The following is a 27,031-nucleotide window of genomic DNA, read 5'->3' as shown; positions in this document are numbered from 1 at the left end:
GACATAAAAGGTATGTAATCATTTTTATATGAATTAAAAATAAATGAACCAGCTTGCGGTTTGAAATAAAAATTCAACGTAAAAAACGATCGTTTAAAAGACGCCCGTCCATGTTGTACAACCCTCAATAGTTGTGGTATGGTAGCAATTCAGATAAGAGCAATCTTTACAAATTGAACCAAAAAAAAGAAAGCGTTCGACAATATGTTCTGTGTGAATTTGTATCTTTTTTTGTAACACGCTCTATTAAATAAAAGATAATGAATAGATGGATATATTGGTTCTTATGGTTAGGAAAATAGATATGTGGCTGGGAAATAACCAAATACTATCGATATAGATAGATAATGAACTTTTTTCATAACATAGATAGGATATAGCCCATTTTATTAAGTATATATATTATATTGTCGGCTCTCCTACTTATTTTTATAGATATGTTATCGTATTAAAAACATAAATTGTTCATAAAAAATATGAAATATTGGCGTTAAAAAAAGTCACGTTAACTATATTTAAGCATGAAAAAACATCATAATAGTCTTTAGTATTTATTTAAAAAAACGGTAAATATTAATACTAGGACGTGTAAGGCAAACAGCAAGTCACGAAATATATTTAAAATTGCACAAGCGCGCGTCACATAATATCTATTATAAAAATAACAAAATAGTTCTCTTTGGCAGTCAGTCTATGATCACATACTTATATCTAAATTATCAACAAACATAACTAATGGGGAAATACTTTTTCATATCGGTTTCCTTGTAGATTTCATCTTTGACGCTTCCATCTGTCGAATACAGATCAACGATGCTGGCGGTTGTTCCGACGTTCTCTTCACTTCTGGTGTAATATTTCTCTGTTTCGTGGTCGTAGGTTAAGCTATCGTCAAAGTATATCGTTGAGGATAGATTATCGCTGTCGGTTACGTCGTTTTCGACCTTATAACCTTCATAAGGAGGCGGCAAGTCCCTGTTCTCAGGTCTATACAATTTCCTTCCTATATTTTTTATGGGTTTTGCGTCAGTTGATGTTGAAACTTCTGGTGATTTGATGCGTTTGCTTTTGTATCGACGATTTTGGAACCAGATTTTCACTTGAGTCGGCGATAGGTTTAACGTTTTTGCGAGCTGTTCTCTCTCTGGTGCCGTTAAGTAACGCTGGGCTCTGAATCTCACTTCCAACGCGTGCACTTGTGTCTGTGAAAAGAGTATCCTTGGTTTTCGTTTCACGTTTTTTTCTTTTCGTTCCTGTTTACTGCATGGTGGTTCTGTGGAAAGAAATTATACATTAGATACTTATTTGTAAATTTAAGACTGTATTATTATTACACTATGGAGTCAAAAATTACATTAAAGATACTATGCTTAATGTTTGAATAGGGTACTGTATCTCTAAACAATAAAAATAAGTTTGAATTAAATGATATGTTTATACTTACTTGGAAGTTTTTTCGCTAAAATTGGAAACTTTTGTAGTGTTTCTGAATAGATTGGTTCGGGAACTAATTGCTGTGCACTCTTTTCTATTGGTTTGATTCCAATACCCGGAATTTGTGAGAGTACATCCCTATCCGTATTATCCAACTTTCCAGGCACTTCTATTACATTGTGGTGTGAGGACGATTCGGGATACTCGTGATTCTGTTGGTATATATTGTGACAATAGGGATTATAATTATAGTACTCCTCCATCTTCGCTTCGTGGTACATTTCCGGATTCCAATAAGGATCTGTGTTGTGCATTGGGATATTGGGATACATTTGACTAAAATACTCCGGGCAGTACTGACTTTGGTGGTATAGAGTTTCATATTCGGGGTTTCGTCTATCGTTCGCCTTCCACGCGTCGTTTCGATCATAATACGGCGTCTGGTTTATGTTCAATATGTCTTTAACGGAGAACGGAGTGCTTAAACTCGACTGATTTTGAGCCTCGTCCAATTTCATGCGATAGTTCTTCTGATCGTAAAAATCTTTTTCCATTTGCTTCTGTTTCACATCATATTCGTAGTAATCGTTTTTGCACTCATTGAAGTTGTGTTTCAAACTATTGTTGTTGTATGAAGTCGTGACTTCATTGTGTTGCTCGTAGCTGTCCATTTCTATGGCACAATCACTTTCATAATACACTATGACTAATCGGTAAAAGGTGCTTAATTAAGCTGTGGTTGAAATGACTCGCAATGGAAGACTGATGGTGTTAGAGATTGGGGCCCGAAGCCAATCCACGATGCTTACGCAGCTTTGGGCGGGGCCATGGTGCTTATACCCGTCTCCCTCTAACTTATACTATTGACTTTCTATCTGTCTTTGTCTGGCATTAGGGCTGTTTACGGAGTATTGTAAATAGTTAAATACACGGATGATTTCATTTCTGTCATGAGCTTGATATCTTTATCGCTAATGACTTTTGTATTGACGCAGATATTTTTTTCTCTGCCGTTACGTGAAAGTGATTTGTGTTGGAATATATTTTATAAGTAATCGCTGAGATTGTGTCTATATCATTCGATTTGTTTTAGGAATTGGCAGGCATTTGTTATTTCTGTTTTTTGTTATTTGTGGTCTGAGAGTTAATCTAGTGACGTTTCGAATACAAGGTCATCTGATAAAATACAACATAGTGTAGATTAGGGTGATGCTTTTGGCCTTCATAGTTATTTAATATATTTGTATTACTTATATATATTGTAAATCATACTTTTCGATATCTCCAAAGTAATTCAATATAAAGTCAGTTTTAGATGTTTTCTTTAACAGGTTTATTTCGGTTAAATGTAAATTAATAAAATATTAAAATGAAAAAAAAAGAGGGACTCCCTTTCACTTAAATAGCCTCGGTACTGAAACTAGTATAACATGTGACTTAGTTCTGTTGCCTAGTATTGATACTATTTTGTTGGTTTTTGTTGATAAAATGAGTCACTTTTTGATTTATTAAATACTTAGTCAGTTTCTATAGAAGACGACATCTTATCATGGTTTCAAATTTAGTCGCCCACCGTTCTAAAATAAATAAAAAAAAACTAAAGTAAAACCTTATACTATGAGTTGTTTATAATTAAGGATAAATAAATAAACCGTGATAAGAATGATTGTTATGAGTTGTTGACGTTATTTTAAACACTCACTTACGAAGTGTCGACACGAATGTAAACTAAGGTTTTAAATCAAAACGCCTCACACGCTGTTTGAATACTAAAAAATAAATCGACTTATTTTACGTACATTTGTTTTACAATTAACATTAAATAGTAATTATATTCAGCGTTCTAAAGTTGCGATAGTAAGAAAGGAAAAAAGTTCTTTAGTTTAAGGATTATTAACATAAATATGTTAATAATCCTTAATAATCCTTTGTGATACCCACGAACGTTCCCTCCGATCCAACAATACCCTTACCTTAAAAACCCCCTCTCACTCATCTTCCTTCTATTCCAATTCCTTCACAGTAAAAGCAGTACGCCTTTGGAACTCCCTTCCTATTAGCATTAGAAAAGCGCAATCCCACACCTGTTTCAAAAATTACCTAAAAGAACATTACTTGTCGCTTAATACGTCATAACTTATTTTACACTTTTGTTAATATGTATGTATATGTATATGTATATATGTGTATGTGTATGTATATGCATGTGTATGTATGTATATATTTCATTTATATCTATTATTATATATTTATATATTTTTTCCATATTGATATATATTGATTCGCATGTAATATATTTTAGTCAATTAATTTATAACTTTTGTACGCCTCCAAACCGCTTCCATTTATTTTTTCAGTCCTATGCCCAAAGGTTGTCTGGAAGAAATTGCTACTGTAGCGATAAGACCGCCTTTGTACATCTACTCAACACGTTACCCATTTGCCTTGTTTTTTATTATTGGTGTACAATAAAGAGTATTTATTATTATTATTATTAATATGCATTAAAAATTGTTATTGAGGGAAAGGAGGTCTTAGTCCAGCGGTGGGAAACACAGGTTGTTGTTGTTGATTTTTGTCTTGGATAGAATAAGCTATAGCGGTGTATGAGTGTCTTATTAAAACATCAAGACTTTATAAAAAAAATAATGATTTAGTGCGATAGAAATCATTATTACTAGGTATTAATAAGTGAAGCTTTAGATAAGATAAGTATCTATATTATGTCATTGGAAGAAAGAAAAGACTTATTTGGGAAATTAAGTAGGTAGCAATGTTTATTATGTTCTATATTACTTAGTTCTAGTTTAATTTGTGATAACCTTAGTAACTTAATCACTAACAAAAATACTTCGAAGATACTCTTGAAGTTGAATTCTCAAATTAATTTAGGCATTACAAATATTCCTATTCGCCCATCCTTTTAGTTTATGACTTGTGTTAGTGGGGACGGCAATTAATGGTATTAGGATCGATTAAGTTTAATAAACTAGCTGACTATACACACTATTTTTTCTAAAGCAATTTGACCAGACTGGAGAGAGCATACCTCCTTTACGCTGCGACCCACATTGTCAGTGCCTTATAAACCACGCATATACCTAATATTACTTTTAACACACTTTACATCGTATAAAAACAACGGATATTGATGCGGTTTTTTTTTCATAGATATGCTGAACCGTACGAGACAGACAAGTAATGTAGGTAGTATAGTAGGTAGGTACTGTACACCTTAAAAAGGTGTTCAAAAACGTACGCTACGCTAGTTTTAAATAGCTAAGTTATAGCTAATCGTACGTAAATAAAGAAGCTACCTAATCTATTTTGTTTATATTTATTCCTTCTTTGATTATAATATTATTTTAGACACTTTTTTGTAGTTACAATATAAACAAATTTTATTATATTTAGAAATCGACAATACAAATTTAAGGTTCCTAAGGATGTTTGATGAATAATAAAACCTTAATTTTAATGAGGAAACCAGTGAATTTCGGAGTCGTCGATCAGTAAGCCGTTTTAACAAGTCGTTAAGTATAATTTATAGCGCAATATCTTTGAGTGCCAGTAATTGAATTTTGAGTATTTGAAAATCGAACTCCGACTTTTTTTTTCGGGTAAAAGTTGTCAATGACGTAATAAAATTGCAGGTTTACGAGCTTTAAACCTTTTTTAAGTGTCGAATTATTGACAACATGTTATACGGTCGCAGATATTGGAGGTTTATGTTGTTTTACTGTATTTTGTTTAAAATGTAATAATTATTAAAAAAATAAGCGGTCATGATTGACCGAAACTAACAAACACTTTATCATTAACATAAATTTTATCATTAAGTATTGTATGATTGTATGAGTAATTTTGTAAGGTGTGACGGGGTATGCTAGGTAATCTTTCACTCTATCCCGGGAAACGTGTAAGTAAAATTGTAATTATTGCTTGAGTAGTAATGACGTTGAAGTGTAACAAATAAACTATTAGGTACACCTAATAATAATTATATTGAATACTTAAAAAATATAATTAAAGCCTGGCAACCCGGTAAATGAGACATTACTAAAATCTTTTTGATCGAATAAGATAAAAAAAAGATTATTATAAAAAGAGATTATTTACGTAGCTGTAATTTTAATATGCGTTATCATAAGCTTAGACGGTTCAAAGTTTATTTTGTGCATTGTAAATATTTTTGAAGAATAAACTCAATATATTTTAACTCAGATTTGAACTCGAACCTAGCTCCCTCACTCATTGGGATACGGGACTCAAATGGGATACATTTTGATCTTATTGTTTTAAAGTTTCAATGAACGCAGACATACATCTTGTATCAAATTCTATAGATTTTTTATAAATATCTGCACCGTGTCTGCGCCCGCGCCGGTCACAAGCTGCGCGTGTCATGTTACTGAGGAAGGAACACGCTCTATTGTAAAAAAATTTGAGAGATCATGAATAGAAACCAATTCCGAATGACATGTTTTAAGTCGGTTTTATTGTTTTTGGGAATTAAATGGCCTTTGGGTCATATGTTATGACCTGATACTTCCTGAAAGTAATCTATTACCTAGATATCTTCTAATTTGCGATAGCCAAAGATTTTTTTTTAAAGTGTACCTATATGTAGGCGGACGAGAGAGTGGTACCTGATGGTAGTGGTCACCACATCTCAAAGACATTGGTGCTGTTACAAATACCAATGGTTCTTAACGTGGTAGCTTCACTTAATTATTAAATGACGATTCAGAAGTGCTTGTAAAAGCCCACTTGAATAAAGTATATTTTGATTTTGATTTTTTTTTTAATGCGAACCAAACTTTGGGAAAGATGATGTTATACTACTCTCATAATTAAAACCAGAGACACAGCCAGGGTGGATAAGGCAAACACGGGGCATCAGCAAACTCATGCAAAGAGCGCTTGATCTTCTTGAAAAACAATTGAATACTCATTAGGTATGTTTATTCGCCATCCATAGATTAAATTTTTGCGGGTACATAATAGTCTACAAGGCTTGCCCAGCTGTCTAAATTATAGATTACCTATCTTGCAATTGAGAATAATTTTGACAAGATAGTAACAATTGGAACTGATACTACACTAAAGAATTATACCCAGAAAGAGATGAGGAGGTTTAAATATACGGGGCCCTTTTTCACCCAATCGCTATTGTTACTATATTAATTATACTCTACGTGGTTTATTTGGTACAAGTGATATTTATGCCGCCTGTAGTTGTTTACTGTCCTTGAAAGGGACAGCATTAGCTGTTTCAATCAAAGTTTCTGTGTTTTCTCTGTAAATTTGCATATACAGGGTTATTGGTAATTCGTCGAACATCCGCTAGGAAGTGATAGGGGTGACTATTTGCAATAATTTTAAACCCCATATGCATGATCCAAAGGAGAACTATTTTTGAGTTACCACGTTTTTTAGCTTTGGTCGGCAGATTTTTTTCCAAATAAGACGCGACTCCTGAATCTACATCAAGCGGGGGATTTCAGGGACATCTTCGTGAGGATAATGATAAGGATATAATCCTGCATGATGCACTGTAGAACATGCTGTGTGTACCTACTGTGCTCTGTTGTAAAGAGTTTTAGTTTTTTAGAGAGGACTCGCTTATTAAAACTTTAATTGGGCTATATTAAAATATGTTTTACTTATAACTCAGCTATTAAACTGTTCATGTATGTATTTAAATTTTATTTTAAATTTGTATGAAGGAAGTACGTTTAGTGAGTAAGTAAGATTTTTTACATTTGATATTATTTTAATAAGTGACGTTGACTCATTTGATTGGATTATGAGGAATTCAGTCGATGTACGAGGTTTCGAATCTTGCGAAGTAATTATCTTTTCATATTTTTAATTTGTGATGAACTTTGATTCGTGTTTGGCAGCGAAAGAAATTATCGCGGGGAATCGGCTGGTGTTTATTTATGGTTTGCATTTTGAGGAAGCTGTAGTGTCATAGCATGTAGTACGTACATGCTTCGTCGAAGATGTTCGTCTAAGCGCTTTTAAAGCGCTTTTTTAGTTAGTATAGTTTTGGAAATAGGTAACGTGTTTACAAGCTCATTACAGGAAAATTAACTACAACTATCTACTTGTTGCCATATATTTCGGTATTCCCACTAGAATCATAAGATTGACGTATTGCAATTTTAACGTGTTAAATAAAACTAACAAATAAAAAAAAAGAAAAAATATATAAATTAATGGTTAAGTCTAGATTAAATTCTAATATTTAAATATAAATAAACTAATCTATAAAATCTTTAACAATCGAACAAATTAAAACGTTATTTAAAGTATCTTATTTGTAAAATACAAGTTTTTAAATCGCGATACTAAATGGGGACGAAAACTGTAGAGAAAAAGAAAACAAAATATAAAATAAAAAAAAAAACAAAAACAAATTAGTCTCGTTATAAATTTTACTCATTAATAAATATAAAGATGCTAGTGTCATCTAGCGGTGAGTAGTTGAACTACTAGTTCATGTTTTTACGACTTCTTATGACTGATTTATTATTTGTAAGTATTTATCACAGATGGCGCTGACAATATAAAAGTATTATAAATACATTCAGAGACGGTTGTACAATATACTTAACGTTCTTTTGAAATGATTATAGATGTCACTATAGTGTATGACAGTTAATTTTTTTTTATATTATATTAATTTATATAATTGTAAAATATTTGTTAATTTGGAAGTTCCAGTTCCAAAGTATTACCTTTTCTTTTCACATTTAACATGTTTAATTAATATAAAATTTTTTACAAAATAATTGGAAAAAATGTAACAAAATACAAAAATTCGTATCTCATTAATTGTTCCATAATTGACTAATCATGAAGAAGCATAATATCTACGAGTCACGGTGAATAAATGATTACTCATTGCGTTATATCGCAAAGGCGGATCACCGAATCGATTCATTCGAGTAAACTAATCGAATAAGTCGATTGTTCTTAGTGACCGTCTCTATGGGTGGCCAGATGTTTCGATATGATTACTAATAGATAACAATATGTCACGTTTTACTTGTAATTATAGACCATAAAGTTCAACTTGGCAAATATTCCTTAGAATATATTGATATGAACATAATTATGTACCTATAATCACTATAATGACCATCAATTATTGTTATAATAAAAACCGTAAAGATTGCATAATAATAGTAGGTAGCCATAGGAAAAAGATTATTACAGTTATTTGTAATCGATACTAATATTATAAATGCGAAAGTAACTCTGTCTGTCTGTCTGGCTTGCACTCCAACACTTTCGGACTGATTTAAATTAAATTTGGTACACAAATAGTCTGGAGCCTGAGAAAGGACATAGGCGTTTTTGGAAACAAAGGTGTATGAACTTTTTGTATACAAATGTTCAACGTTTTATTTTAAGTAAATTTGTTAATATATTCATATTCTACGCGAGCAAAGTCGCGGGTAACAGGTAGTATTTTTATATTTTTTCTTGTAATGCATTTGTCAGTTTGATGTGAAACACTATCCTTTAGAAAACTAATAATTACACAATGAAGGCCTTTTCTAAGTATTATTTATGGGGTGAATAATTAGCGCAATTGCAAGTATATAAATAAATTTGTAGTAGTATACTTATTTAGTAAAAAAAATCGTTTAAGTAGTTATTATTGCTAAGTATTTGTTTGTATGTGACAACTTATTTGAAGTCATGATCCGATCTAACTAAGCGTTACTCTGTTGCGTAGCTTTAAAACGCCGTTGGTCAGATAATTTCTTCTAAGACATAATACATAAATATATTAAACCTCAAACAATTACAATCTTCTTCCTACTTTCTACGTCAGACGTGACATTGTCAATGTATTTGGTAGACATGTAATAAAATTATAGCGTAGGCTATACGAGAAGAAAAAAAGAAAAAAAGAGTAATACCAATGGCCTTAAATGCTCAAAACTAAGCACTTGATAGTGCGTTTTAATGTCTTAAAAAGACGCTGTTACTAAAATAAGCGGAAATAAAAGTAAGCCCACAAAAAAAATGAATAGCATATTAACAAAATTTCGTAAGATACCTTTGCAATTTCCACTCGTCCGTGGTATGGTGTCCTACGCTGTAATTTGGCCGACTTGCAGCATAGTCCAGGAGTACATCGAGAATGGTACGACGATCGAAAACGCCGATTGGCTGAGAGCCGGTCGTTTCGGGATTTTCGGTACATTCTTCATGGCGCCAGTTTTCTACGGATGGATGAAGTACAGTGGGAGGTTCTTTAGGCGGAAAAATTTAAGGACAGCCGTGACGAGAGCGGTTATAGAGCAGGTTACGTACTCTCCAGTAGCGATGGCTTACTTTTTCTTCGGCATGAGTCTTCTAGAGATGAAACCATTGAAGGCCTGTGTCAACGAGGTTAAGGAGAAGTTTTGGCCGACATACAAAGTGGGCGCGATATTTTGGCCGACAGCTCAGACAATTAATTTTTATTTCGTGTCTGAGAGGAATAGAATCGTATTCGTAAGTCTTGCTAGCTTTGTCTGGACAATATTTATGGCGCACATGAAGGCCAAGAGGCAAACCCATTCAAATATAATAAAGAGTATTGATGACTAATTATTATTTTCTCATTAAAAAATCGTAATGTAAGTAATTATCATTGATTTAATAAACAGAGATTACATTTTTTTTATTACAACTGTTTTATTGTAGTGTAATGTTAATTTTTCTATTACATTCACAATATATTGTTAGTTCAATCAAGCACTGGGAAGCAATTATAATTTAAGGCAAGCCATTGATTCAGAGTTCAATTAATAAATTTTAGTATAAGCTGCTAGCTCCTATTCAGTAACTATAAAATAGGTTTCGTGTTAAATCGAGCTGTGTGAAAACCCTTCTGTGTGGGTACCATCTACTCATCAATTATTTTGCAACTAAACGGTAGGTATTATCGTGCCCTGCGAATAGTGCAGGTGTTATTTTCATTGTTATTTGACATATTGCTTTGTCTATAAATTATTGGTAATAATTTTGTCTTATTCTTTCGAATGCCAAATCAATAATGATAGAAAGAGAAAGGTCACGTAAAATAAACACTGGACCGCTGAACTACATTTAGTCACTTCGGTCTTAATCAAATTATGTTCAAGCGTTTGTGTAAAAAATATTATAATGTAGTTGCTTCAATTGTCATTAATTCTAAATTCGTTGTTATTGAATCGACAAGACAGAATCGTCGAGTGTGGCTAACGACATTATTCGAATGAAAATAAAAAATATAGATATTTTTTACTAAAATTTATAATGATTTTATGATGTATATTTTTATTCGAATCGTTCATCATGTTTTGTCAACGCGTCTCTAATGTGTTTCGGGTCGATTTCGATTCGAATCGATATTTTTATGAGCGAACATTAATAAAAACGATTCATGTTTTATTATTTATGGCCGTGTTTCGGTTTGAGTTTTTTTTTTCTATTCGATATGCGATTGTAATAGCTTACGATTTTAAGAATGCAAATAAAATCAAAAATATTTCTCACTGAAAGATTTTGGTAATAATAAAAAATAAAAAAAGTACTAGGAGACCATAACGTCATAAGGACACAAGTCAACAGCATGACAAGTCTTTGTGTTATTTACTTCTATACACCAATAAATTTAATTCGCTATACAGTATAGATGATATAAATCGAATTAGTCGAGATAATAATTATAAATCTTTACTCATAGCACACAAGCCTTCATCCCTATTGATATCCCCTGAAGATGTGAAATAAAAATAGTAGCCTATGTTCCCGAGACTTAAATTACCTTCACGGCAAACTTCACCTGAATTATTTCAGTGTTTTAAGTGTGTATAGGTAACAAAATGTGTTATTATCGCATGTATAATATTAGTACTGATTTTAGTTTTGCACTAAATTTATAATCAAATATGTCAAACGAGAACAAGTGCAAAAAAATAAAAGAAATGTGTTCTTATAAGTGGTTGCTATAATACATTAATTACTACATATATGTTATGTTATGGATTTATCGACCCATAAGTGTAGTGTAACCAGATCTGTAATGTCATATTAACTCGTATTAGATTCATATTTTATATCAATCTATATTATCTGTGTATTTATGTGACAGTGACACATATCGTGGAAAGCGCGGGAAATGATAAAAAAATGGCGCGCGATGAAAATGGCGTCTGTGGACAGCGAGCTGATATATGAATATATATTTTTAATCGAATTGGGAAATCGACCTCAAGTCTGAACATAACAGTAAACACTTATGAACAAGCAACCAAACTCTCAAAATAGTTAGATCATCAGTACCTATGAGATCATACTGTTACTTAAATATTTCTTTATAATAACTCTTAATAAAAGCATACGATTTTGTTTTCTTTATGTTGGTATCATAATTTGAAATAATGTCTAGTCCTAAAGCAATCTACATTTATAACCGAAATAAAACCAGCTTTATTATCACAAACAAAATCAAAAGATTAAACAAACACTTGATTAAGAAGTCGAAATTTTAGTCGTTCACTAAAATTCGCTTGTGAAAAACACATCGATTAATTAGCTCGATAATATGTAGTTGCCGGCTACCGTCCGGATTCAAACATTTGGCCCACAAAAGGGCCGAAACTGGTCCTTTTTCACTTAACGATCTCGACTCGTCGCTACCAAAAAAATTGGTAAAAAACACTCTTTACCTGACCCCTGGCTTGATATATATATTGAGTGGTTAATACGATTCATTAATGCATCAATATACAAATAATATTGTTTTATTTATAAATTGATAGAGTTTACATTAATTAATCAATTATTAATTTATAATACATATACACAATTATAATAATAATTATTATTATATAGGTTGGTTTACGAGTAAATGGGCCACTGGATCGTAAGTGGTCACCAGCACCAATAGACAATGGTGCTGTAAGAAATTTTAACTATTCCTTAAATCGCTAATGCGCTACCAACCAACCTTTGGAACTGAGTTAGTCCTTTGTGTAGTTACACTGGCTCACTCACCCTTGAACCCGGAATACAATAATACTGAGTATTTCTGTTTGGCTAATACCAAACCACCATTGTAGTGATTTTCACTATAAAAATAACTAATATCTCAGGTTTAATTCTCCGATCGAAGGTTCAATGCGTACAAAAACGCAAAAGATGTCGCAGAATGGAGTTTTCTTATGATTTTGAAAGAGATATAAGTGATGCTTTCTTTTGGAATCTTCAATTAAGAATAACGTGTTTTATACCTACACTAGCAATGCATAACTAAGAAATGTATTCTACTGATAGGCTTATCTCCATTTGAGGAGTATTCAAAGATTGTTTCACAACGGTGCTCCAAAATATTGGTATATAGAAATAATTGTATAGTAAAGTAGAACGTTAGAACGCTTGCATCTTAACCGATGATTGCGGATTCAAATCCACTACTGAATTTCATGTACTTAATTTGTGCTTCTGATTCATCTGATGTTTGGCGGTGAAGGAAAACCTCGTGAAGAAACTTGCATGTCAACCTGCCTCCTCAAAGGCAGAGGAAGCGTAGCAGTAAGACTGACGTTAGATTACTTTCTATAAAACATAAACGTTACAACAGCTCACGTAAGATATTCCGTAAAACTATTTCACGCTACTCCATAGAACTATATTTTGTTATAAGATAACATTGACCAAATCACACGACATAAAGTTGTTTTTTGTTAAACGAAATAACGTACAAAAGAATCTATCGTCACCTGCTGGGCGACATTATTTATAGCTATTTGCTGACAAAGAATTAAAAAAAAAAAAGAAAAAAGTTCCGATCAAGAAGTTCGGGTCGCATAAGTAATTGATTTAATTTCTGACGTTTTATAATTAGTGTAAAATATGGTTTTGGTCGAAGGCCTTTTTCGATATTTATTTCTGGGAATTAACTTGGAATCCACTCGCGAGCTTTGGATGTTTTTTATCGGTAAGAGTTTTGGTGTTTGTAAAGAATGAGATTCGATATTATAAGAAAATGTTTAAGTTGTGCAATGACCATGGTAATTTTAACTTGACTAACTATAATACTTTTCTTGGCGCAGTTTTTTGGGTAAATAATTAGCATTTCGAGTTTCGTTTAAAAGCGTGAGCCGGTGTAACTACAGGCGAAAACTCATTCATTGATTCGCCATATCTCATTATCATTGGGCAATTTGCGTGCTATTACTGTGAATTCCTTTAACAAAAACGCAAATGTTAGATTCCTGCGTTATGCGTAGCCATAAAATATAGGTTTATAACGTTTATTGTAAATTAAAATTATATTAGATATATAGTTTATATCGTAATAATACGTATATAATGTACATATTAGGTATAATAATATGTGTTACATTTACTGTGATTAAAACTAAATTATAATAATAATTGTATCATTTTTCTTATCGTGTTTAAAATCTGTGGACTTACGCATTTGTTCTTTTGTCCAGCATTGTAGCAGTATCCACAGATTAAAAACTTATTTGAGAAGACCTCCTTTCAAGCAAAAAGTCAGGATCGAATTTTATTTCTAAGTCAAGTGTATTGCTTGTGTGTTTTTATAATCGACTATAATAATAAAATAAAAAACCGTATAATATGCCTTAACTTAAATTACGACGATTATTTGAGGCGCGGCACACGCCGAAACAAAGGCGCGCGTATTTCAAGATATTATAAAACGAAATTTCTCAATTAGCAGTGATATTGACATCTCAATCAAAAAGATTATAGTTTCATTTGTACAATTAACTTTGAATGCGAATGAATTTTTAATTATTTCTCAGAGAAACGACGTTAGGCTTTCGTAACTGGTTATTATATTGTATTTAAAGAGTTTATGACCTTAGCATCGTTAAAAGTGTTGATAGGATTTTATTTATGTGTTTGTCTTTGGTGTGGAATTACAGATTATATATGATTCTCTATTTAAAAAAAAATGTCATGTCTATTATAATCTATGAATAGATATATCAAAAATATTTTTCCATTTTTAGCAATCACAGTACATTAAATATATGTATTATATAAAACTAGTGTTTTAATTTTTATATTGTACTGGTTACGTTATTTCGTCGAAGTAAACGTTTAATTATTAGAACAATATATAAAAAAACTTGAAGGTAAATAAAAATTTAATAGACGGAAACATAAAAATCTTTAGAATTAATAAAAAATCCTGACTAATTAAGATGTTTTGTATGGGCGGTCCCGACCATTATTACCTGACAAATAACTCGATTGTATAATACAAAAATTGATTGCAAAGTTAAAATTTTTATTCAAGCAATTGTGACCTCTATTCCGATGAGATAAGATACCATATCTCGATATTGAATTGCACGTTATAGTTGCTGATCCGAAATGGCATTGTTATATGTTATTTTTTTATCCCCTGTCTTAGAATTGACGTTAGCGTTAATTAAAAATAAAAATTATTGCGATTGGTTTTAGCAAATTGCAAATTGAGTTTTAAAAGCATGGGAATACTGGAAATATGTTTAATAATATATATTGAGATGGGTCTTCGTCTTTTATGATACATGCGAGGGAGTTTATTTTAATATTAATTGAACAATAAAATTTTATGTGTTAAATTGGTTTATACTCGTATTAACTGCTGTATCCGTTTTATTCAGGTACCCTTTTGATGTTATGTGAATTATTTTGTCATTATACTTTTCGTATCCTGTTTATTATTTTATATAATTTTGGTCAGTTGAAGGTTTTGGAGTGTTTGCTGGTATATGACCTGAAGTCTAGTCTAGCCTTATCATTAAATTGATCAATTTTAGGACAAATTTGTTTTATAGTTTTAGTAAAATTTAGTAAGTGGTATAAACATAAAATTAAGGGTAACAGGCTTTTGAAGTACATACTTTTAAATTAACAATTGCTTTACTTTTTATTTTATTAATAAATTACATAATAACATTTTTTATATCAAAATTACTCTAGTTATTTGCGTTTTACATACAATGAATAATATTAAATAAGCAATTAAAAATAAAGTAAATATTACATAATGCAAGATCATATTATTTAAAAAAAACTGTTAGTGATATTAATGATGATTGATTTTCATCCTGAACAATTAGGTCTATTACGATTATTATAGTACATGTTAAGATGAAAAGAACTACAGAGTTCCTTACCGGTCGATCTCTGTAGACTCTACCTTTTTTTACTAGAAATAATGACATATTGTATAATTAATTCATAAATGTATGTAGCGCTTGTTTACTAACCCATAAAGTCGTTTTTGTTATAAATGTGATCAACCTCTTATGATTAATTAGCTCGTCAACTAATACAACATGTTTTGATATTCAGCACGCTCGTAAGCCCGTGTCACTCGTCACGCTGTCATACCATGACGCGTTCATATAAACACTTTTCTTAATTTCGCCTCGAGAATATTTTTATTTGTAATTTTTTTTTCGGTAATTAGGTACTTGGCGGTAGGGCTCTGTGTGAGCCCGTCTCGGTAGGTACCACCCACTCATCCGATATTACATATCTCATAGGTAACAGCCTGTAAATTTCTTACTTCTGGGATAAGGCCTCCTCTTCCAATAAGGAGAGGGTTTGGAACATATTCCACCACGCTGTTCCAATGCGGGTTGGTGGAATGCACATGTGGCAGAATTTCGATGAAATTAGATACATGCAGGTTACCTCACGATTTTTTCCTTCACCGCCGAGCACGAGATGAATTATAAACACAAATTAAACACATATATATTTAGTGGTGCTTGCCTGGGTTTGAACCCGCAATCATCGGTTAAGATGCACGTGTTCTAACCACTGGACCATCTCAGCTCCTATAACATAAAGAGATATTTTAAATATTTTTATTTAACCTGCTGTAATATCGAATTGGAACCCAGTGTTGTAATAATATGGTTACAGTGTGGCATTATAAATAAATAAATAAATATTCTACCGCCAAACAACAGTACTCACTATTGTTGTGTTCCGGTTTGAGTTTGAGTGAGCCAGTGTTATTAAAGGCAGTTGGTCTATAGTGACTACTTAGTATATGGTGGTACCCATACGCTCGTCCGCAAACCTATAGCTTAAAAAAAAACTATGCAAAATGTTATGTGTATCTATCTATCTTCTGCAATGATTATCTTTTGTGTGTGTGATTTATCTTTATATATGTTTGATTATCTTTTATATATATGTTGAACACGGCCGTAAACACGCCTCAGTCGGCACGCTGTCACGTCGCATATCGTTATTAACAGCTCTCATGTGCCCTGTCATCCGGCGTCGCTTGCTTAACGACGCTGGTGATGACGTATAAACCAATTAACAGATGGCGCCCTGGATTTTGTTCAATTGTCAATGGTCGTAACCGCCTAACCTGTCGAGGAAGGCCTTCATAGTTGTGTCTGCTGATAGTTGTGCTCTTTATGCTTCGGAAATTCCAAACTGTCAAAACACGTCAGATATTATTTGTTACATAGTATCAAACAAAGTCATATACCACTTTCTCTCCGTATATATAGTAACAGTACGTAAATTTCCCACTGCTGGGATAAGGCCTCCTCTTACATTAAGGAGAGGGCTTGGTTTATAAGCACAATAAAGCACATATATTATATAGTGATGCTGGCCTGGGTTTGAACCCGAAATCATCGGTAAAGATTCACGCGTTCTAACCAATGGGCCATCTCAGCTCTCTCCGCATATATGCTTAGACCTTTAAAATCACACAACGGATTTTGAAGCGGTTTTTTTTTAATAGATAGATTGATTCAAAGGAAAGTATATATGTATAATACATGCACAATATAGAAGAATATGACTGAAATATTGTGATCATTGTAAGACATTATGAGAAGCGAGGCGGATCGCTAGCCTAATGTATGTTATTGAACAGTCACTGGTTACATTACGAATTATCCGAAGATGGTGTTGGTTTTTGACATTCGAGACAAATAACATTAAATTTAATATATAAAAAAGTTACATTGTATCCCGATAGCAATGCCACCTACCGGGTCCAAGTCAAGTCCTAAGTCATCTAAGAAGTTTTCTAGAAATGCCAATAATTACTAAAATTACACACAAAAGTATAATTAAAATCGATCGAAATCCAAAACTAACCATATATGAAGAGTTGAGTATATACATTTAGATAGATAGATAGATAAAGTCTTTATTTGGATCACACCACATGAGTAAAAATAAAAAGAGAAAAAAGAAATGACAACACAGAATTTAAGTTAATTTAGAGTTAATTTAATAGAGAGAAAAATAAATAAAAATAAACAAAAAAAATTAGTAAGTTAGTTAACTTACAAAAATATTAAATACTTTTTATTAATAAATATTAAATATTTTTGTATGTATATATTTATATAGATGTTTGTACGTATATGCAAAGCTCTAAACTTACTAAATGATCATTTACTTTAACCATTTGATAAAACTGATAGCATTTATGTATGTAATAATTTTAAAATAAGTCTTAAAATAAATGTATGTATGTACGTTTAATAAACGATTATTGTTTTCAAAGTGACGTCACAATACAAGCATATATCGCGACACCTCGACGATCAAAGAAACCACAATAGCTATCCTTTTAAATGTAATCATTAAAAGGGATGAAAACGTTAAAATACGCGTAAAATACCGAGACAAAGTTATCTCTTAAGAGGATTATAAATATGAACCTAGTCGGGGAAGATGTGTATTTCGGGAGTTATGGATATAGTACGGTCTGCGCGATCTGTATCCGTATTAACTCAATTTTTTTCTATCGATTATTATAAACCGATTTAATTTTTAATTTTGTCTGTTGTTCGTGTATTTTAGTTGAACAGAAATGGCAAGGTTTTTGTCATAAGCAAGCCCGGTGTCTGGAAATTGGAAGTGTTGGCATGAAATCTTTTCAGTTTTGGGATATTCGCTGGCCGCTGCCCCGTCGGATTATCGGAGCCAATGTTACTACAGGCACAAGGGACATAACATCTTAGTTCCCAAGGTTGGTGGCACATTGACGGTGTAAGGAATAGTTAATATTTCTTAAAGCGTCATTGTCTATGGGTGACGGTGACCATTTACTATCAGGTGGCCATATCGGCCACCTGATAGTAAGTGCTCGCCCGCCAATCTATATCATAAAAAAAAAATATTGCAAATTATTGGATATTATAGTTATGGATGGATAGGATTATTGGATTATTACAGAAAGTACAGCTGTATTTATCCTGTGTAGTTGGCAAGTCTGCCTTGAAATTAGCCACCGCTGTCGAAAAAAGGATATAATCATCACTTTAAACATTATTCACCTAAAATATTATAATCTATAAACTATAACTATTTAAAATAACTTTGGAAATTCCTTAACGTGACGTATTACCTAAGTTGTTAAATTAAGTTTAAAATGAAATCAATGTGAACGACAAACTTAATACAACTTTCTTAGTCCATGCTATATTTAAAGTGATTTAAATCCACTAAATCTTATCCGATCATAATATTATTGGTTAAATTGATATAAAAAAACACAGATTACTTATTAATAGTCTCACGTTGGTGCGACGTTTAGAACCGGTAGTAATTTAAATTTTAATTACGTTTGCATAGTTCTTGTATGACTATTTTTTGATTAATAGTAATACAAGTGTAATCCATAAATATCCGGTTTATTCCGGTAATAACCGGATTGTTCCAAAGTCACGTGATACGATGATCGCACAGGACGTGGTGGATGGTGTTCCTAATGCAGTAATTACATGCGTTAAGCGGTCGCAGGCGCCACTTAGTTCGCTTTTTGTCAAAACGGAAGACTATTTTGAGATGTTTCACTGATGCTGTTAGCGCTTCTTAATAGATGTAACAGGATGAGCTTACATTGTGCAAGATATTATTTCAATAAATATTTATTTAAATAATCAATCGGAATTAAAAAGAAAACTTTATATGATGCACTAATAAATATTTTGAGACGACTTTACTTTCCCGTAAAGATTGGTTATCTTATTAGTAATTGTGAATTAACATCGTCTATGCAATGTAAAATCCTTGTCTCTACGAGGTGTATAAACTATCATTCCTTCAATCATTGAAATAAGTCCACTCCTTGTACCTAGCTCAAACCCCATGCCCCAATCTAATTCATAAATGGATGCCTGGTTACTACCTACGCAGGTCTTATTATCATTTTAGCACAGCTTATACTGAGATGAACCCCTTGCTACCTACTCTGTGTTCTTTAAATTTAATTATTTTCTTCTGTATAATCTACGTAATGTATGTGTGTAGCAAATAAATGGTTTTAATGGTTTATTTCTGCTTTACATTTAACAATAAAATAAATTTAAAAAATCTCTTTACGTTTCCATGATAATAGGTATTTAATGTAGACAGACAAAATATAAACAAGCCATCTGGTGATGTTGTCACCATCAGATACAAGAAATATTACTTCAATACATCGCCAATGAACAACATAAGGAGCTAAGATGTTCGGTCCTATAGTTACACTGGCTCACTTACCCTTCAAAGATAGAATAGAAGAATAGAAGAATAATAAGTATTTTTGTTTGGTGGTAGAAGATCTAATGAGTTGGTGGTACTACCAGTTTTTTTTTGTTGTTCTTTTAAGTCAGTGTGTATACAGACTAAAACAACTTATGATTATACCTAATTAATCAAAAGAATATTTTATAAATCACATAATCGGTGAAAGCACTTTCGATTACAAACAAAAGCCGTTGGTAACGTAAATGATACTTAATTCAATTATCTCTTAATAAAATATTGTACAGAACTGCCCATATAATACCGCCGTTATTTAAAAAAAGAACGAAATAAAAAAGCGTTTAAAAATCGCGGCATGTTTAAAGCGTTAATTACCCGGTGGCGGAAACAGGACGATTAGTGGCTTTTAGCCTCTTTAATGGTTTAAAAAATTTTGAATTAAGAACATTCTACAAATGCTGTCAAATATTTTACGGATATGTAGGTTTCTAAAAAAGAGTTTGTATTTATATTCGAATAAAGAATCCAGCTATTTGAAAGGGTTAGCTAGTGTTGGAAGTATTTGATTAATTGTTTAGCAATGTTCTTTATGTCTAGCGTCAAAATATTAACTAATGTTGTTTCTTTTTACATTTAATTTAGACTTAGACGATGTCAGGGGCGCCACACAGAAAATGACATAATTATAAGAACTAAAGTCACGGAAAGGAAACTAGATAATAAAGGTGTAATTCCAGAACATTCTTTGTACTTTTTTTATTTCTATTGAAAAATGGCGACCGCAGAAATTTAAAATGACATAAAAATTACAGATCATATCCAAGTATATATAGTTACATATATATAGATATACCACCTCCATTAAATAAAACCTTTCATTATTCCATGGCCTTCAATGAAGACATGATTATTTATTGTTAGAAGGCAGAGGAAATGGGCTATCTGATGATAAGTGGTCATCACGGAATGAGGACCGGGCCATTGTAATAGATATCAGCCATTACGTTGGTTACACGATTTAGGCATTGAATCTAAATTGCGAAGCATTTCTAGCCATACATTATTAGTGAATAGTAATCTTCCAAATATAATTTATCACTAGTATTGCATTTGTGTTTTCTTATAACATTTATACATATGCGTGCATGTTGTTAGATGGCCCAGTGGTTAGAACGCGTGCATCTTAACCGACGATTGCGGGTTCAAACCCAGACAACCAACACTGAATATTCATGTGCTTAATTTGTGTTTGTAATTTATCTCGTGCTCGGCGGTGAAGGAAAACATCGTGAGGAAATCTGCATGTGTCTAATTTCATAGAAATTCTGCCACATGTGTATTCCACCAACCCGCATTGGAAAAGCGTGGTGGAATATGTTCCGAACCTTCTCCTCAACTGGAGAGGATGCCTTAGCCCAGCAGTGAGAAATTTACAGGCTGTTGTTGTATACATCTTGATTTATTAAGAATGCAAAAAAGAAAGAACCTCCTTATTGCCATACACTAAACGAATAATGGCAATTTAAATTACACGCATAATGTTGCACGGTAAGGGTGTAGGTCACTTTCTGTGTGGAAAGCCCGCAATTGACTTGGACAAATGAGGCTCTCGGAGCAGCCGAGGCTTCGTAACGTATTAGAGTCTAGACCAGGGTTTAATATAACGTAAAATGTATATGATAAAATTGTTATTTTTCTTCCAACTGGATGTTATATAAGAGTGAAACTTACAACCATCTAGACTTCTAAAGGATAGGTTTTGCGACTTTTAAATCTCTAGGTGTCGTTCCTATTGAGATTAATTTCTTTAAGTTACCACTAAAAAGTATTCTTAGATGTGTCAGTAAAAGTATTTAATTTTTTTGTAACAGTTCGAGCTTAGGTTTCAATTTTTTTTTTGCCAGTAGCCAATACACACAAAATTTAAAAATGTCATTTTACTCGTATTTCAATTCGATTCGAAATTCAAATCGTCAAACATTTTCCTTTACACCTCAATCAAACCTGCCAGTTCGTGTATTCGAAAACTTTTATTTTCAGTCAGTTCGAATATTTGAAAATAGAACGTTGTGAGTGCTTGCCTTTATGGCAGTTTTCTAACGAGGAGCGGGGAGGGAGGTACGGAGAGTGGGGAGCGGGGAATCACGAAGCAGTTAATACCGGCTGATGTCTCAATACCTCCCAGTGTGCGAGCCTATTATTTTAGCCCACACGACGCGGATTGTAAGTAAGTATGGAGACGGACTTTTCATTTACAAATAAATAGTTTTTTTTTATATGGAAAAAAAGTAAAAAAATCTTAGAATATCATCTATCTCCGTATTGTTTTGCCGTATCTACTTCGATTTAGTTTAATGTTAGTCTGTAATCGGAACATATAGGTAGTTTTATTAAGTATCGTTAACCTACATCTTTTTTTCAGTAGATTTATCTCTACGTCTGTCATGATCATCTTTATTAACCTTAGTAGGGTTACTTAACTACATATGTCTTATGGTTTTATATTTGTTTTTATCTTCATGTGCCTTTTAAATCCGAATCTATCTTTATTAGCGAACAAAACACTACGACACTTGCTTGACTTTATATACATATATTAATCTTCGTCATACTATTTCATTCTGAATAGCAATGACATTATATTTTAAAGAAAGCCAACGCATAAAAATATCTATAAAAAAATATAATTTATACAGCAGAAGAAGTAGTTTCCATATTATAATAGCCCCATTTAGGTTCTACAAAAGCGTGGTGCGCTAACAGTGCAGTTTGTGTTGCTCTTCATGCATACATCTATTCGAAAACGATACGCGTATCGAATTCTTCACACGATAATACACCCAATTTCCATACTATTGCGACTATATTTCCATGATTCGAAAACATTTTCGTCGCTCGCGCGCAGAAAAGCCTTTCTTCGAGGCGAATATATTTTAGATTCTATTGACTAGGTAATTAAGTTATTTATCGTTTGCGCGTTATTGAACTTAAGGCCTTTTGGTATCGCTACTGATTTTCAGATTGTATATTGGTGTTTCTTTCATATCAACCTAAATAGACGTGAGTTGGAAGTTAAAAGAGACTTTAAATCTTAGGTATTAGGGTTGATTTTATGGTGACGTTGAATCCTAAGGTAGTGGTAAGGTTAATTTGAAAACTAGCTAGTGTGAGGTAACGTGAATCGCGAGAAAGTAGCGCTATTTGCTACCGTATCGCGCGCGATCGCGGAGACAGGGGTTAACAGCGGTTGGTCACTTCGAAGCTATTAAAGTATTACTGTTTTCTTTCAAACTGTGCTTGTTTTGTACTTTAAATACATTGGATATTTACATGTTTATTTTTTTGTCTCAATAAATTAAATGTTCTCGAAAAAATTTAGTCAAATTTATTCATTTTACTAAGACCTTTTTATCCAATTTTTCTCGACTTTTTTTATTGTTAATATTTCTCTCTGATATTCTTCATTTAAAAATAGATATATATTTTTTAAATCAGTTTAAAGAAATACTCTGGATTAGTTAAACATTAAAATTAAAATATCTATTTTCAGAAAAAAAAACCGAATATGTTTAAAAAAAGTTGACCGTCTCTGACAATGCACACGACGTCATCTGCCCCTCCGCATCCAATCAGCATTATATGTTAATAGCCCATTAGAATATATGCAGCCTTCGCGCTATATCTCGACTAATACCCTAACCACTATAACTTGATCCCCCTTGTATATTGTATTAACTACATTTGTAAGACACATTTACAATGGCTATTTAAGTGGACGCATCAGATTTTAAATTCGCACGCGATTATAAGCCTTATGACTTTTAGTTACGTATTAGAATAGTGTGCACATTGGCTTGTAAGGTGCCTTGTTATAAGTTTTTGTGGCAGTGTCTTAGTATTTCGATCGCTTCTTGTATGATATTTGAAAATAATTACGTTTATATGTGTGCTCAGTTTTATATATATTTTAATCTGATTTTCATTTTTAAATTCTATTGATACGTTTTAAATTGGAATTGGTTCGAAATTTAAAATTGAATTTGTATTGTACATATTTACTAAATATTACTTGCTATACATTTTTGTTTCATCAGTAAGTAATCAAAATTGAAGAAAGAGTAGGTACTTAGACCTTTTTGTTCTGAATTTAAATAATTTCTTTATTATGTCATGACGGCTGTGTTAAGTGACATACGCAAAGGCCGTTATATAATTAGACTTGCAAATAAATTAAAAGACAATTAAAATTTAGAGGCAATTTTAATTAAATTAAATTGTTGCAGTATTATCAAAAAATCAAAATCAAAATATACTTTATTCGAGTGGGCTTTTTCAAGCACTTTTGAATCATCATATAACAATAAAGTGAAGCTACCACCGGTTCGGAAAGTAGATTCTACAGAGAAGAACCGACAAGAAACTCAGTAGTTACTCTTTTTTAACATTTAAAAATTAAATTTGACAACTGCTTCGGCTGGTTTGAACTCGATTAAATCTACCACAGATACACAATATTGGTTCATGGTATTGCAACCTCTTTTTAATTATCTTTATTCTTTAATGTTCTATGTATTTGTACTATGGCTCGTAACATATATAAAGCCATATTTCACATGAAATTCATGTGAATTTCATACAATTCCTAGAGTTCGAAATATAATTCTGGTATTTTAATGAAATCAATAATTTGTGTGGACACGGCGACATATTAGATACTTATACCGAAAATACAAAAAAGCCGGTAAAAATTCTCCAAGTTCAAAAAGCCGGCTACTTCGTCCCTTACGATAAGATCTCTTTATAATGTTTCAATTAACCAGTAGCCGGTATTTATAGGCGACATGGACGTATTCATTTACCTGCCGCTGTTGGAAATAAAGGAGACTCCTCGTGGGGTTCTGTAGGTTTAATTGTATGTTATGTTTGATTTTATTTCTATGGAGTGCTTATGGATAGAAGAAGTAAAGGAGAAGAAAAGGAGCTGGTCCAGTGAAAAAACGCGCGCTTTAGATGTATATCGTGAGTTCAAATCCGGACGTGTGGACGGAAAAGCGTCGATCAGTTTGTTAATATCATAATATGGTCACTGTGTTCGGAACCGAAGCAAAATATTGCGTGAAAAACTTGTGCCATATGGAATTTTTCTACGCGTATACCAACAGAATAAAATTGCAGTAGCGTCCTAAAATTAATATAAAATCAGCAGCATTAAACAAAGTACATAGTATAAAACAAAGTCGCGTACCGCTGTCAGTCCATATGTATGCTTAGATCTTTAAATTTACGCAACGGATTTTGATGCGTTTTTTTTTAATAGATAGAGGAAAGTTTTTGTATATAATACATATACAATATAGTAAAGAAACACTGATAATTTTAGATGTTTCTAATGTGATGTCGCAAATAAACAAATTCTACAGTATACTTAGTATTAGTATTGCACCCGTATGAAGCCGGGACGGGTTACTAGTTGTTAAATGATGAATATTCTCAATTCAAACTAATGAATATTTTTTCTTTTGCTTTACTGATACTTTAAATACGTTTAAAACTTATTACAATAAACATCTATATATAATTATAATTATGTACATATATGATTTCTAAGTATAACACTATATTTAATGCGATACGTAAGTTTTTAAGCTACACGCGGAACTCCAATAACCCAAAGGCTCGCCGCTGTTTTAAAGTTACGCCTGACGCGTGACGTTTCTTGGGATTTCGGTAATTGGTCCCCGTTTGTGTTTTATTCTTTTGTGACTTAATTAGGTATGCCTATTATAGAAATTCAGTAAAATTATATCACGTATCATTTCATTCGAAATGATTATCAAATGCTGGCAACCTTAAAAAAAAGAACACGTATTTTTAAAAAAAAAGCTATGTTTTGATAGATAATGTCGATTTTAAGTCCTTAACTGTTCTTTAGAGTATAATACATATATAACCTTCTTGAAGGAAGACGCATTCTTTTTCTTAAAAACAAAACTTAAGAACGTTCTCGCATAGCATTTATTTTTCGGCGAAAACATTCCATTCCAGTATTGTTCGAATTAATTCACGAGTAATTGGATTTATGGCGGCGTACTACCGAACCGCCTGTGTGGCTAATTATGCGATTGTATTTTAACCTTATTTTTACAGTATTTATTCGCCACCAACTTAATTCGATCCTTTTTTATTACTTTGCTTAAACTTAACCATATATCACCCTTTTTCGGTAGCGTACTTATTCTATATATTTTGCAATCGTTTCCTTTTTTAAATTTAATGTTTTTTTTTTTTAATGGAATGCGCAAAGATAAATATTCATACAGTCTATAATTTAAGTAAAGTCAATAATAACAACTTGTTGGTACGACCTGTGCATGTACATATTTGTAATAGTTTATTTGTACTGTATAATAATTGATAATCCAATTAGGGATATATACATCCATTCTTATTAAGCGATTCCCAAAACGCAACACAAATAGCGTGAGAATAATCTATACTTTAGGACATCATAAATCTCGAGCGAGCGTCATTCACATCGAAAACATTATTATTTTAAAGCTATTCAAACGACATTTTATAAAATATGTTATACCTTCATGGCTTTTAAGGGCACTGTGAGGGCAGGTTTTTCGTGACGGCGTACAAGAAAAAAAAATGTATGGAAGCGCCATATCTCGTTATTATTTCGGAAAACAATAGCGCGAGCGTTGTCACATCCAGCGCGCCCCATGCAAATAATCATAAATAAATAAAAAATAAATATGAAGCGGGCTCGACGTCTTATTTTGGTTCGTGGATTCGCTATCATTGACGTTTTTAAACTGAATGTGGCATTGTGAAAATATGTATTCGTGTGGATATTCTACGTTCGTTTTGGATGCTTTTAAAATTTTCGAAAATGGAACGTTGTGTGATTAGAATTAATAATGTGTAAAAATTATAATAAAAATGAAGTAAATATTATAGAATAAAAATTAATTACAATCAAAATTTAAATATTCATAAAAGTATCAACAGTTCTTATTCTTAAATATATGTAAATATCTGACAT

At 32.1% G+C, this 27,031-nt stretch overlaps 2 protein-coding genes across 2 annotated transcripts; one reads left to right on the top strand and one right to left on the bottom strand.

Moving 5' to 3' along the window:
• Positions 1-600: 600 nt before the first annotated feature.
• LOC124539856 (homeobox protein MOX-2-like) lies at positions 601-2,177 on the bottom strand. Its single transcript, XM_047117214.1, has 2 exons — positions 1,445-2,177; positions 601-1,273 (listed from the first exon to the last, which is right to left on the bottom strand). The coding sequence occupies exons 1-2, from the start codon at positions 2,103-2,105 to the stop codon at positions 720-722; spliced, it is 1,215 nt and encodes a 404-aa protein (XP_046973170.1). The 5' UTR covers positions 2,106-2,177; the 3' UTR covers positions 601-719.
• Positions 2,178-9,349: 7,172 nt separating this feature from the next.
• On the top strand, positions 9,350-11,664 carry LOC124539634 (PXMP2/4 family protein 4-like). Its single transcript, XM_047116932.1, has 2 exons — positions 9,350-10,036; positions 11,579-11,664. The coding sequence occupies exons 1-2, from the start codon at positions 9,481-9,483 to the stop codon at positions 11,662-11,664; spliced, it is 642 nt and encodes a 213-aa protein (XP_046972888.1). The 5' UTR covers positions 9,350-9,480.
• The last annotated feature ends 15,367 nt before the right edge of the window (positions 11,665-27,031 follow it).

Source organism: Vanessa cardui, chromosome 23 (genome assembly GCF_905220365.1).
Source record: "Vanessa cardui chromosome 23, ilVanCard2.1, whole genome shotgun sequence".
NCBI classification, from domain to species: domain Eukaryota; kingdom Metazoa; phylum Arthropoda; class Insecta; order Lepidoptera; family Nymphalidae; genus Vanessa; species Vanessa cardui.
The sequence above is the reverse complement of the archived record's forward strand: the minus strand, read 5'-3'. Positions and strand labels throughout refer to the sequence as shown.

Coding starts and splice junctions, on each gene's coding strand:
- LOC124539856 (XM_047117214.1), bottom strand. CDS start 2,105: ATGGACAGCTACGAGCAACACAATGAAGTCACGACTTCATACAACAAC. Junction 1,274..1,444: donor TTTAGCGAAAAAACTTCCAA/GTAAGTATAAAC, acceptor TTCTTTCCACAG/AACCACCATGCAGTAAACAG.
- LOC124539634 (XM_047116932.1), top strand. CDS start 9,481: ATGAATAGCATATTAACAAAATTTCGTAAGATACCTTTGCAATTTCCA. Junction 10,037..11,578: donor CCATTCAAATATAATAAAGA/GTATTGATGACT, acceptor TTTATGTGACAG/TGACACATATCGTGGAAAGC.